Below are 13,312 nucleotides of genomic sequence, written 5' to 3' on the forward strand. Positions count from 1 at the left end.
TCTGGCTTCCAACTGCTCTCAAGAGGCAATTGAGTTCAGGAGCTGGAAAAGAAAGCGAGAGAACAAGAGCAATCACCCTTCTACTTCCCACTTCTCTTATTTAGATCACCATTTGGCAGAGGCATCATCAGGTTAAATGTGCCCCTACATGATGAAAAAGATATGGCAAGGTAAGAGTTTTCCCATTACATAAATAGAACACACACAACAGCCCTGCCCAAGAAAAGGTGGCTTCTGGTGGATATTTGCATGAATTTGCCACACTTGTTTTGCAGCCAACCGTTAATTATGGTCCTTTCAACTTCACAATCATGGCTAATGGTGGTGGGGATGCAGAGAACAGTAGATTCAGCAGACCTCATTCTGGGAAGAGTGTGGGGAAAAACAATGCAAAACTGTACCCACCTGCTGTTTACAACTGAGACAGCTACTCTGGGTACCATTTGGAAGATTTGGAAGAAATCAAGGCTGCCCAGGAGGAAATCAAGGCTGCCCAGGAGGAAATCAAGGCTGCCCAGGAGCCTGGAGCTTGGGAAATGAGACAGCTGGGGAAAAGTCTTACTATTATGATGGAAGGAAGGTCCTTTAGGGCTCATCTGTCTGTGGTGAAAATAGCTCATAACTACATCTCATGCACACTGGATGGAAATTCAGACTGTGCTGACACTTACTTGGTGCCTTTCAGAATTTAAGATCTTTCCTCATTTAATCCTCAAAATGATTGTGTGAAGTGGTATTACCATTTCAATAAGTGAGGAAACAGACTCAGAGAAAACAATCATCATTCATTCATTCATCCAACAATCATCAGGTATCTACTATGTGTTAAATATTGTACTCAGTATGGAGAACACAGCAGCAAACAAATAGAGCTGCTACCTCCTGGAGCTCTCAGTCTAAGGAGGGAGGTATGCACTACGTAAAAACAAGTGAAATTAAAAATATGCTCAGTGTTATAAAGAAAAACAGGCTAACATATGAGTACTGGCGTGGACAGCTCTTAGATAATATGACTGGAAAGTTCCTAGAGGATGTGACATTGAAGATGAGGCCTGAAAAATGAGAAGGTAGTCGTTCTGCAAAGAATGAAGAAAAGAGACACTCAGGTAGAATTACAGCTTGCATAAGAGACCCAAAGAGAAAAAAATACCTTGGAATGTTTGAGAAATAATGTTTTAGAAAATGGTAAAGAGAGGAGGAGTAGTGAAAATGTAGCAGGCATGGTGTAACTGTATCTGAAACACAAGGTAGGTTCTGGGCACCCCTTTTAAAGGAGGGCATTGGAAAAATGGAGTATGACTATGAGAGTATAGAATAAATAGGATTAAGGAGATACAGAAAATCATGCCATGTGAGAAACAGAAGTAACTGCATGTTAAAATATCAATAAGAAAGAGCCTGGGTAGCCAAAGATGGTAGTTGGTACTGTCGTATTTCCTCCAATAGGCTGACATGGGAAAGAAAGATTTGATTTGTTCAAATCAATACAAGTGCCCAAGAGTAGAGAGTTAAGGAGACCAAATTTGGCTTTACAGGAGGAAGAAAGTTCTAATAATTTTACCTGCTCCACAAAGGAGTCAACTCTTTCCCTCCAGAGAATTGCAGTGGTCAAGCTGAGGCTCTATGATGCCCTGCCAAGAAGGCTTTATTGGATCTTTATTTGTTGTCTGCTGGTCTACATTAGATGACACTGCAAAATCATCCAATTCTAAAATGCTATAATAGATCTATAATATAGCTCTACCCAAAACAATGGTTACAATATGGCCCGATTCACAAGAAAGACTGGCACTGAGGATTCAGCACCAAGGACAGCGCACTGACAGACAGCACTGCCCTTGTTTTCTTTCTGTAAGAGTATTACTCAGCTATCAGAAAGGATGAATACCCAACTTTTACATCAACATGGATGGGACTGAAGGAGATTATGCTAAGTGAAATAAGTCAAGCAGAGAAAGTCAATTATCATATGGTTTCACTTATTTGTGGAACATAAGGAATAGCATGGAGGACATTAGGAGAAGGAAGGGAAAAATGAAGGGGGGGAAATCGGAGGGAGAGATGAACCATGAGAGACTATGGACTCTGAGAAACAATCTGAGGATTTTAGAGGGGAGGTGGGGGGGATGGGTTATCCTGGTGATGGGTATTAAGGAGGGCACGTACTGCATGGAGCACTGGGTGTTATTAGAAAACAGTGAATCGTGGATCACTACATCAAAAACTAATGATGTATTGTATGGTGACTAACATAATAAAATTAAATTAAAAAAAAGAAAGCATCAGCTAAGCGAAATAAGTCAAGCAGAGAAAGTCAATTATCATATGGTTTCCCTTATATGTGGAACATAAGGAATAGCATGGAGGACATTAGGAGAAGGAAGGGAAAAATGAACGGGGGTGGAATCAGAGGGGGAGACGAACCATGAGAGACTATGGACTATGGAAACAAACTGAGGGTTTCAAAGGGGGGTGGGGGATGGGTTAGCCTGGTGATGGGTATTAAGGAGGGCACATATTGCATGGAGCACTGGGTGTTATACACAAACAATGAAACATGGAACACTACATCAAAACCTAATGATGTACTGTATGGTGACTAACATAACATACCAAAAAAAAAAAGAAAGCATTAAGGGGTAAATGCGATATTACTAATCTGAATCAAAATTCCCAATAAAAGTGCCTGTCAACAACTCATACTTCACAAAAATGCCTGCAAGGATTCTAAGCATCATGCCTCATAATGCATATCATACTTGAGTTCTCCATAGTGTTTATAGATCTGGATTACAATACTCCACATTTATATAGATTACTGGAAAGTTTACAAAATGTCCTTATCTTCATCCTATTAATAGTCAACATAGATCTTAAATCAACAGTGAGTGACCTCCACATTCATAAATCTAATGACACATTATTAGATTAGACAAAAATAGACACAAATCTATTTGACACATTATTTCACTTATTTATTTTTACATCTCCCCTACTAGAATGTAAACAGTATGAGGGCAGGGATTTTTATCTGTTTGGCTTACTGTTTTACTCTGGGCACTCAGAAGTGCCTTTTTTTTTTGACATATAGTATGTGCTTCCTAGATGTTTGCTTAATATATTTAACTCTTTTTTAATAGCTTACTTAAAGTCAGAGTTACTAGGGTTTTTTGTGTAGGTTAGTCTGATCGTAAAGGCTGGATATTTAGCCACTCTGCTAAACTGAAAAACAAAACAAAACAAAACAACTATCCTTAATATCCATAGAATAAATGTATCTGGACCCTAAAATTTTCTTACCCTGTTCTGACTGAAACTTGCAGATTAGGTTGGGAGCAATACGATTGATAGTAAATTATTCAACCGGGCCCACAAACATCCTGCAACAAATGGCCATTTTTACTTTCCTTTGTCTTAATTTAGTATGACTTTGCCCCATCCTTTGGTTTTAATCTTCTAGTGATACAGAAATATCTTGACCCAAGATATTTTTTCCTCTTTTATGAAGGGAACAAAGCACCACTTGAAAAAACCTAGTGCTTTTGTCTTCTGGCTTGTTTTATAGTTGCTGATTTTCATGTTTACTTATAGTTTCCTTTGCTTTCCACCTTTTCTTTGTAGACTGTTGTTTTCTGGCTTTTTTAGGATAGACTGGAAAGCTGCCTTTATGTTTAAAAAACTGTACTTTTCAAAAATTCTCAGTATCAAAAATAAAGTAGAAGTTATTTATTCCATCCTGTCTAAAGTGGGGAAATCAGATTTTTATTTACACTCATCAATCCTCCAACTCCTTTTCAGTTTTTGTTGACATAATAGCAAATTATAGACCCAGATTACAATGGTTAATTTTTTACATTATACATTTTCTCCTTAAGTAATTATTTTTATGTTAACATTCTCTTTTATAACATATTTATAGCAATTATTTAGCATTAACTCTGTGTTTAATTAGCTTCCATGCTCACTGTAGGTCTTTTCATTCCATATATCTCTGTTCTTGATTTCTTTATTTTGACTCATTGCTTGTTCAATTACTCTTTGAATGATTTATTAGAAGCAGGGCATGTGGGAGCCCCTGGATACTGAGAATGTCTTTCTGATGTATTTGCACAAGAACAACAATTTGGCTGATAAAGAATTTGTGGGTTATAACATTTTCTCCTCAAAAATCCTCCAGGCTTAACTGCATTGTCTGCTGCCCTTTACGAGATGGAGGAATCTGAGAAGGGCCAGGCAGAGATTTGTTAGAATGGCTTTTCTGCTCTTATGACCCTTTAGCTTAACTCTTTTTAGTAAAACTTAATACTAAATACAGTAATTTGAAATAGAGTGTAGTTTTTCCCTTGCCAGAAGAAAAACAACACGCTGAGTGCCCAGCTCTCACGGCTTTTCCTCTCTGTTCCTGTGAAGCCGATGACACACTGAAGACCCCTGGCATAAGCATGAACCCAATTCTCTTAATTCCCTTCCTGAAAATCTTAGTTCCAAAACAGGAGCACACATGGCATGGGCTCAAAGGCATAAGTAATTAAATGATCCTTGTTCATCTCGAAGCAATAGTAGAAACTGCTTCCTAGATGAGGTAGCTTCAGGTTAGGGTGAATTTTTTTCCCAAAGGCAAAACCCCATGTCTTGAGGAGACAGTCCACTGTGTGAAGTTTGGGAAGCAAAACTTCCCACAATCCTCCTGTGTCACCTGCTGTTCTGTTCAAGGGTCAACCATGCTTGGGTTGGGCAAATTCCACTTGGGATCCATCTATCAGTTTCTTGGGTTCTACAGACTTGGTCTCTTGCTAGGATTTTATTAGAGTCTTGGTAAGAATGTGACAGCGAGTGAATTGAGTGTAGCTGCTACTCTTCTTCACAGCATGGAAACCCAAAAGCACCTCTTGACATGTTGCCAAGAACAGGGAAAGTCACACCTTCTCAGAGTTGTGCTCCGCCAATAAACTGGCCAGTCTGGAATGCAGAGAACCAGGAACAAGATGGGCCCCCAGATGCTTTCTGCTCATCTTTATGTCTTCCTCTTCAATACATCAGAGTGCTTCATGCAGAGGGAAGACCAGATGGACAGATGGAAGGCAGTCTGGCAGCTTCTCTTTGTAGTTTTAAAAACTCTCTGTGAGGAATGTTGCTCGAGTAAGTAGTAAATGCAGAACTGAAATACCAATGTGGAATTTAAATGGCTATGTGGACATTTAAAATGTTAATTAGTTCCTCAATCCAGGTTTCTCATCAGGTAATGACTGCCACTGACGGACTAAACTCTCTATCTTGGCCACCAGAGCCTATAGAGGCTATTCTTCACACACTTCACCAGATCTTGCTTTTGTCTCAGTGTCCCCTTCTCCAGTGAGCTTCTCACTTCTCCAGAAATACTGTGAAATATGGCACACACCAGATTCCCTTATGTTACAAAAGCTCTTGGAGGGCACCTACTTTATAACCTTAATATGAACTATAGGGCCTAGCATATGTCAGTGTCTGTTACATATTTGTTGAATGAACTATAGCAACCTGAGATACGTCCACAAAAGCATCCTAGATAGAAAATACTTGTGTCATAAGAGGAACTAAAGATAGTGAACTTTCAGAAAATAAGACTAGATGGGTGTGTTTGAACAGAGGGGAGGTGGATGGTAGGAAAGATCTTATGGAACTGAAAGAATGCTGCCTGAAAAGGTGATTGCATTAGCTATCTTGGGATCTAAGAGTCTAGACCAAGGGCAACAGGTAGAAGCTATAATAAGAGACAAATTTCAAGCAGTATAATAAAAGGACTTCTTAGAGTCATAGCCACCCCAAAGATCAGTAAAGTTACCAGGTAAAGAAGTGAGTTCTCTGTCATTGGAGATATTCAAGAATACGCACTATTACCAGTTAAGTGTGCTGTTGTAAGGTTGATTGTTTTATGTGTAGGGGGAGGAAGTAGGTATTTGGTGATGTTTTAGATCTTTTCTAGCCCTGTGCTTTTGTGATGTTATGACTGGCATCCCATCTTGACCAAAGAAATATTTGACATTAAAAAAGGTTACCTTGTCTTTGGGAGAAGAAAACATTTTCTAATGTGACTATTGGTAATAATAAAAGAGTTAGCATTCACTGATTACAACATGCTTAGTACATTCATAGATAATAAATCGATAGGTATTATTTTGTAGGTGAGGAAATTAATCTTCAGATAGGCATGTGATTTGCCCAAAGGTAATTTGAAAGACCTTTTTATCTTTTATTATTTTTATTTATTTATTTTTAGAGAGAGAGTATGCATGCATTTGTGGGCATGCAGGGGTGGGTGGGTAGGAGGGGCAGAGGGAGACGCAGAAAGAGAATCCCATGAAGGATCCACGCCCAGTACGGGGCTTGATCCCACAACCCTGAGATCGGGACCTGAGCTGAAATCAAGAGTTGGTGGCTCACAGACGTTTTATCTTTGAATACTGAAGTCTGCAGATTTTTTCTGTAAAGGGCCATATAGTAAATATTTTAGGCTTTATGTGGCATTAAGTCTTTGTCTAATCTACTCAACTTGGGACACCTGGGTGGCACAGTATGTTAAGCATCTGCCTTTGGCTTGGTCATGATCCCAGGGTCCTGGGACCGAGTCTCGCATCAGGCTCCTTGTCCAGCAGGGAGCCTGCTTCTCCCTCTGCCTGCCACTCCCCTGCCTGTGCTCTCTCTCTCTCTCTCTGACAAATAAATAAAATCTTTAAAAAAAATAAACTACTCAACTATACTGTTGTAGCATCAAAGCAGCCTTAGACTATATAAATGAATAGGCATTGCTGTATTAAAAAAAATGTTTATATAAAAGGCATGGGGCTGGATTTGGTCCCCAGGCCTTAGTTTGTCAAGCTCTGCTCGAAAGCCATGCTACTTCTCATTTGAGAATGGGAAAATACAAACAAGGCAAGAAATGGCCTCCATGTGGCCGTACTTACTCCATTTGCTTTGCTGAGTGCCTGGAAGTAGATGCTGTAGCTTTTCAGAGGGGAAAGAGGAGGGTTCCAGTATCCATTGTATGTCTTATTGTCACCCACTGTAAATGGCTGGGTGACAGGCAGGTTGGCGGGCTTCAATTCAGCAGCAAAGTAGTGTAGAGAATCAAGGCTGGAGGCATTCCTATAGCTCACAGGCACTGAAAAGCACTCAATGATGTCAGCTGCCCTTCGTGACTTCTGAAGTCGCTCCTCCTTGACAACCAGCTGATAAACACTGGACAAGAAAGAGAGGCAGATGAGCAACTATCTAGAAGGATGAACTTGTTATTTATCACCATTTCTGTCTACAACTAAACCTCCCTCCTGAGCTTTAGAATTAATAAAGCCACTGCTTTGTAGAAATCTATCTCCATTTAGATGTCCCAAGGCCAGCTCACATTGAGATAGATCCAAACTGCAACACGGTCCCAAGCCCTAAACACCTGCCTCCTCCTTCTATGTTTGTTTGTTTGTTTTCTTAACAAAGGGTAGCGTTGCCCATCAAGTGATGAGATCTCGAGTCGGGGCTCATCCTCAATTCCTACCTCCTTAGATCTCATTCTGCACTTATAATCAAAAAGCCCTGTTGACATCAGCAATCTGTAGCTGCCCTTCTCCTTTCTTTCCCTTCACTGATAATGCTGAGGTTGGGCACTTCCCTACCTCTTACCTGGATTCAACTGGTCTCTCTGCCTCTAACTTATTTATCAACTAGTCAACATTGATCTTCCTGAACATATAACACAGGGGTTGCAAAGAGATGTGAGTCCCTGCTTTCCTCTGAGGCCCAGTCTATCCCTAACTACTCTCGGGTTAACCCTGTCCACATAAGAAGACCTCTGTTTTCATTTCTAAGCCTGAAACTCTCATGCCACTCCTGGCTCCTGTCACCCTTCCCCTCTAAATTGAGAACCCAAAGCCTTGGGAGCCTCACTGTGGCTGGATCTCATTCCTGGAATCACTTTCTGTTGTCCTTGGCCCTACTATGATGGGATGGATCAAGAAGAGGCACAAGGCTGGCCTGAGCACTGCCCATGACTGGCATGAGATTCCACAGTTGTGGACAGCTAAACAGTGGGTCTTTGCTGGGCTCTGACACGTGAATGTTGCCAAAGGCTACAGAGGGAGGCAAAACATGTCTCCAGGCATTGGCCTGTGATCCTGACACCAATTTGACTATTGACTCAATTGTCAATTCAACCACACTCAGTAGCCAGATAACAGAAGATGCTGAGGCTGACACAAATGGCCCATGATTGTCAAATTGCAGCAAAAGTAGAAAGCCAGACTTCTCATTTACAGTCTTGTATCCTTTTTTTCTCTACTTTCCTTCTTTGTCTATAAGCCAACAAAATGTACAAAGGGCCTTCTGAGTATTTTTTACTTGGCAGCCTGAACTACTTCGCTCTATCCTACCCAGCTTCTTCTGAAATCACAAAGCCTCACAAAGGATATATTTGAGGAGGGGGTGTTAAGCTGTGCTGCCAACATACAGTTCACATACAATTGGGATGAATGTGCCAGAGTATAGCCAGCAAGACCCTCAGGCCCATTGTGCCTGCAGCTTGTCTATTCAGAGGCAAATCTGCAATTGCAGTCAGAAAACTGTAAAACATTTGGTCGTATAAATCTTTTTGCCAGTGGATCCAGCCTCTCTCCAAGATCAGGAAACTCTGATGAAGGAGGAGGAAGGAAGAGATGGCACATGCAAGCGTGCCCTGATACATACACTTGAGGAAGTGGGGGCAGGGTTGGGTGGGTGGGGGGACAAGACAGTTTCTTTTTGTTTCTTGTCGTAACTTCATTCTGATCATCATTCTCTTGGAAATATATTTATCTAAGCTCTTTTCAGTCTGCTGATAATGATGAAATCATACCTAAATGAGAAGAACTCCCCAAAAATCATATCTCAAGTGCAAAAGAAGTCATTGCAATACACTATTCAGGAGCATTTGTGAAGAGAAGAGTTTTTTTTTTTTTTTTAAGTAGAAAAACCCTGAGAGTATAAGAAGAACTTAAGATGCTCACCTCACAACATGTAGCATTTATTCATGTATTTTCCCCTCCTGTGGCACCCCCTTTATTTCTCCCAATGAGAAGATGGATATTTGTGACCATATTTTGCGCATAAGTTCTCCTGAGAGTCTCTTCTTGCAGGACCCTGAAGCAGCTACACGTCAACAGGAAAGGTGAAGCGGAATGTGCACGTTCTTTCACCTCCCTGGCTTTGGCTTCCTCACTGCAGCTCACCTTCAAGGTTCACTGGTGATGCTCTTTGCTGCAGTGACTGCCCCCAGCCCTCTCTCCCCAACTGTTCAGACTCAGGCTTGCCTGCAACTTCAATCCTCTAGTTTGTATCTCTTGAGACTAGAACACTCTACTCCAGTCTCATGTCCCAAGACTCAGCCCATACAGAACAGTTGCTTCAGACACCTTGAAGAGCAAGACACGCAGGAATTCCTCTGCAGGTGTTAAAGGACCCTGCCACTGTAGACTCATGCCCCCTCTGATTCCTGAGCCAACAGTCTGGATGGGAACTCATGCTCCTCTGTGAGGGATCAGGGGCCTATCAGAGCCATCCATCAATCACTAACACATCCCATGGCCCCCTTTGTGTATCCGGGAAGAGATCTCCAGTTAGGGCCTGTTATCCATTCAGAATGCTGAAGTCAGGTGGCAGAGAAGATGCTGTAGCTCACGGGTGAAGACTGCCCAGGTTCATAAAGGGATACATTTGGGCCCATGTTCTCCCAGAAATAGGCTTCATAAATTCATACCCATTAGTTCATACTGATATCCTCAATTCAAATCCACTAACACAAGTTCTTCCTCACCTTCCCTACTGCCTATTTTTCCTTTTTCCTGCAGTAAAAACCCTCATTTCCAACAACAGTATTGTTTAGTCATTTACTCTCTCACACAATACACACAAAATCATTTCAGAATTAACTCATCAATACCACAACCAACCTCAATACTTAAAAGCAAAATTCAAGATTTCTCTACTGCCCTGTTCCAGCTCCTTCCCAAACAATTCAGTCTTAAAGCCATTACTTAAGGCAGAGTGAGGCAGGCATCCCTATGTGATGGGGGAAGCTATGGTGGCCCAGTGTGGGGATGGAAGCCCACCTAGTATCCCTGAGGCTAGTATCCCTGCAAGGTCAAAACAATGTTTAGAATATCATTAAGGTTCTATTTGCTTTTGCACTTTCGGCGTCTTACAAGCGTACTCTTAAAAAGCCACAAGACATCAAAACTGCACAAGGCTCGTAGTACAGATATCTCTTTGAGACACTGATTTCATTTCCTTTGGATATATAACCAGAGGTGAGATTGCTTTATCATAGGGTAATTCTATTTTTTTATTTTTTGAGAAATTCCACAGTTTCCCATAATGGTGGTACCACTTTACATTTCTGCCAACAGTATACAAAGAGTCCCCTTTTCTTCATATCCTTGCCAACACTTGTTATCTTTTGTGTTTTTGATAACATTTTAATAGGTATGAAGTGATATCTCATTGTGGTTTTCATTTCCCTGATGATTAGTGAGGTTGAGCACCTTTTCATGTACCTGTTGGCCAACTGAATGCCTTTTTTTTTTTTTTTTTGGAAAACTGTCTGTTCATGTCCTTTTTCTACCTTTAATTAGATTATTTTATTTTTTCCTACTGAGCTATAGGATTTCCCTATATATTTTGAATATTAGTCCCTTATCAGATATGTGGTTTGCAAATGTTATTTCTCATTTTTTAGTCTGCCTTTTCATTTTGTTGATCATTTCTTTTGCAATGAAAAGGTTTTTGTTTGTTTGTTTGTTTGTTTGTTGTTGTTGTTTTAGTTTTGTATGCCCTACTTACTTATTTTTGCTTTTGTTCCTTGTGCTTTTGGTGTCAATTCCATTAAATCATTGCCAACTCCAATTCAAGGAATTTTTTCCCTATATTTTCTTCTAGGACTTTTATGTTTCAGGTCTTAAATTAAGTCTTTAATCCATTTCAAGTTCATTTTTGTGAGTGGTGCAAGACAGGGGTCCAGTTTCATCTACTTGCATGTGAATATCCAGCTTTTCCAATGCCATTTATTAAAGAGATTATCTTTTCCCCATTGAGTATCCTTGGCTTCCTTGTCAAATAGTTTGACATATACGCATATACGTATATATCCATGTATGCGTGGACTTACTTCTGTCCTCTCAATTCTGTTCCATTGGTCAATGTGTCTGTTTTTATGCCATTGCCATACTATTTTGATTACTATAACTTTGTAATATAGTTTTGAATCAGGGCATGTGTGGCTTCCAGCTTTGTTCTTCCTTTTCAGGCTTGCTTTGGCTATTTAGAATCTTTTGTGGTTCCATGTGAATTTCAGAATTGTTTTTTCTATTTCTGTAAAAATGCCATTGGAATCTTGATAAGGATTACACTGAATCTATAGATGACTTCGGGCAGTATGGATATTTTAACAATATTAATTCTTCTGAACCATAAACACAGGATATCTTTCCATTTATTTGCATCTTTCAATTTCTTTCATCAATGTTTTATAATTTTCAGTGTAGTGATCTTTGATCTCCTTAAATTTATTCCTAAGTATTTTATTCTTTTGATGCTATTATAAATGGGATTGTATTCTTTATTTTTCAGATAATTGTTAGTATATAGAAATGCAACTAATTTTTATACGTTGATTTGCATCCTGCAACTTTTATCTATTGAATTTTTATTTATCCCTTATTATAATTATATTTTTATAAGGTTATTATACTATATATGTTACATATATCATATATGATACTATATCTTATATATAAGATCATGTCATCTGCAAACAGAGACAATTTTACTTCTTCCTTTCCAATTTGGATACATTTTATTTCTTTTCATTGTCTGACTGCTCTGCCTAGGACTCTAGTACTATGTTGAATAGGAGTTGTAAGGATGGGCACTGTTGTCTTCTTTCTTATTTTAGGGGAAAACCTTTCAACTTTCAAATCTGAGTATGTTAGCTGTGGACTTGTCATGTTATTATGTTTAGGTATGTTCTGTCAATACCTAATTTGCTGACATTTAAAAAAAATCATGAATGGTCACTGAATTTTGTCACTGAGATGATATGACTTTTACCTTTCTTTCTATTAATGTGATGGATGTATCGCATTTATTGATTTGTGTATGTTGAACCCTCCTTGCACCCCATCCTTGCATCAGGTGGGATGAATTCCACCTGATCAACCATGATTCTTTTAATGAATTCAGCTAACCAATATTTTGTTGACACTATCACTGATTTTTCAAGTGAGGGCAGAGAATAGTCATTTCAAAATCAGAAGTGTGTTGCTCAAGAACAGTGGTTCTCAACTCTGGCTGTACATTCTAATTGCCCAGAACACTTTCTAAAAATGCTATTCCTTGGCCCCACCTCAGACCAAATCAGAATCTCTAGGGGTGAGGCCCTAGCATCAGTACTTTTTAAAAATGGCCTCCAGATAGTCTTAATGTGCAGCTATAAAACCACAAATCCAGGTGATTCTGATATTTCTACCTTTGCCCTAGCAAGGACATCCCCCTCCAACATTCTTACTTTGTTGAAAATCATTGCTTTGGGTCATTCCAATCCACCATAGCATTCATTCATAATTACTAGTTTGCTTGAATCATTGTCTATTACATCTGCTGATTTATTTCTTTTATAGCTTTCATCACAATTGAAATATGTCTTGTCTGGTTATTTCTTTTACTAGCTTACTGCCTGTTTCCTAATAGTCTCTTAACTTCATGAGGTCTGAGGTCTTGTTGTCTAGTTCACTGCTGCATCCCCAGCTTCTAATATCCGTTAAACATGTAACAACTGTTCACTAAGTACTTATTAAATAAACAAATTTGGTAAAATTTAGAAAATGAATTTCACATGTTCATGTCAATTCTTTCTTTTTTTTTTTAAGATTTTAAAAAGGGAGAGAGAGGGAGAGAGGGAGAGAGAGAGAGTGCATGTAAGCAGGAGGCAGAGGAAGAGGGAGAAAGAATCTCAGGCAGACTCTGTACTAAGAACAGAGCCTGACATGGGGCTCAATCCCATGACCCTGAGATCATGACCTGAGCTGAAATCAAGAGTTAGATGCCTAACCAGCTGAGCCACCCAGGCACCGCCATTCATGTCAATTCTTACTGCATGTTTCAATGTTATTCTAGATGCTATTCCATCTCCCCAAGATGCCTTTTTCCTTTTCCCCCATCTTGAGGTTTCCTCATCCAATCCAGACCCACATCAAATGTTACTCTTTCCAAGGAGCCCTTCTTGCAAACCAGAGCTAGTTTCTCCTTCCTCTGTTCC

At 39.6% G+C, this 13,312-nt stretch overlaps 1 protein-coding gene across 17 annotated transcripts in view; it reads right to left on the bottom strand.

Moving 5' to 3' along the window:
• PTPRT (protein tyrosine phosphatase receptor type T) overlaps positions 1-13,312 on the bottom strand; it is a 1,085,477-nt gene that overhangs the window by 239,572 nt on the left and 832,593 nt on the right. For all 17 annotated transcript variants that reach the window (XM_078057227.1, XM_078057222.1, XM_078057226.1 and 14 more), the window contains exon 12: positions 6,942-7,215. In XM_078057227.1, coding sequence (XP_077913353.1) covers positions 6,942-7,215 — 274 coding nt within the window. The remainder of the gene's footprint in view (positions 1-6,941; positions 7,216-13,312) is intronic.

The sequence above is a fragment of the Halichoerus grypus genome, chromosome 10 (assembly GCF_964656455.1).
Source record: "Halichoerus grypus chromosome 10, mHalGry1.hap1.1, whole genome shotgun sequence".
NCBI lineage: Eukaryota > Metazoa > Chordata > Mammalia > Carnivora > Phocidae > Halichoerus > Halichoerus grypus.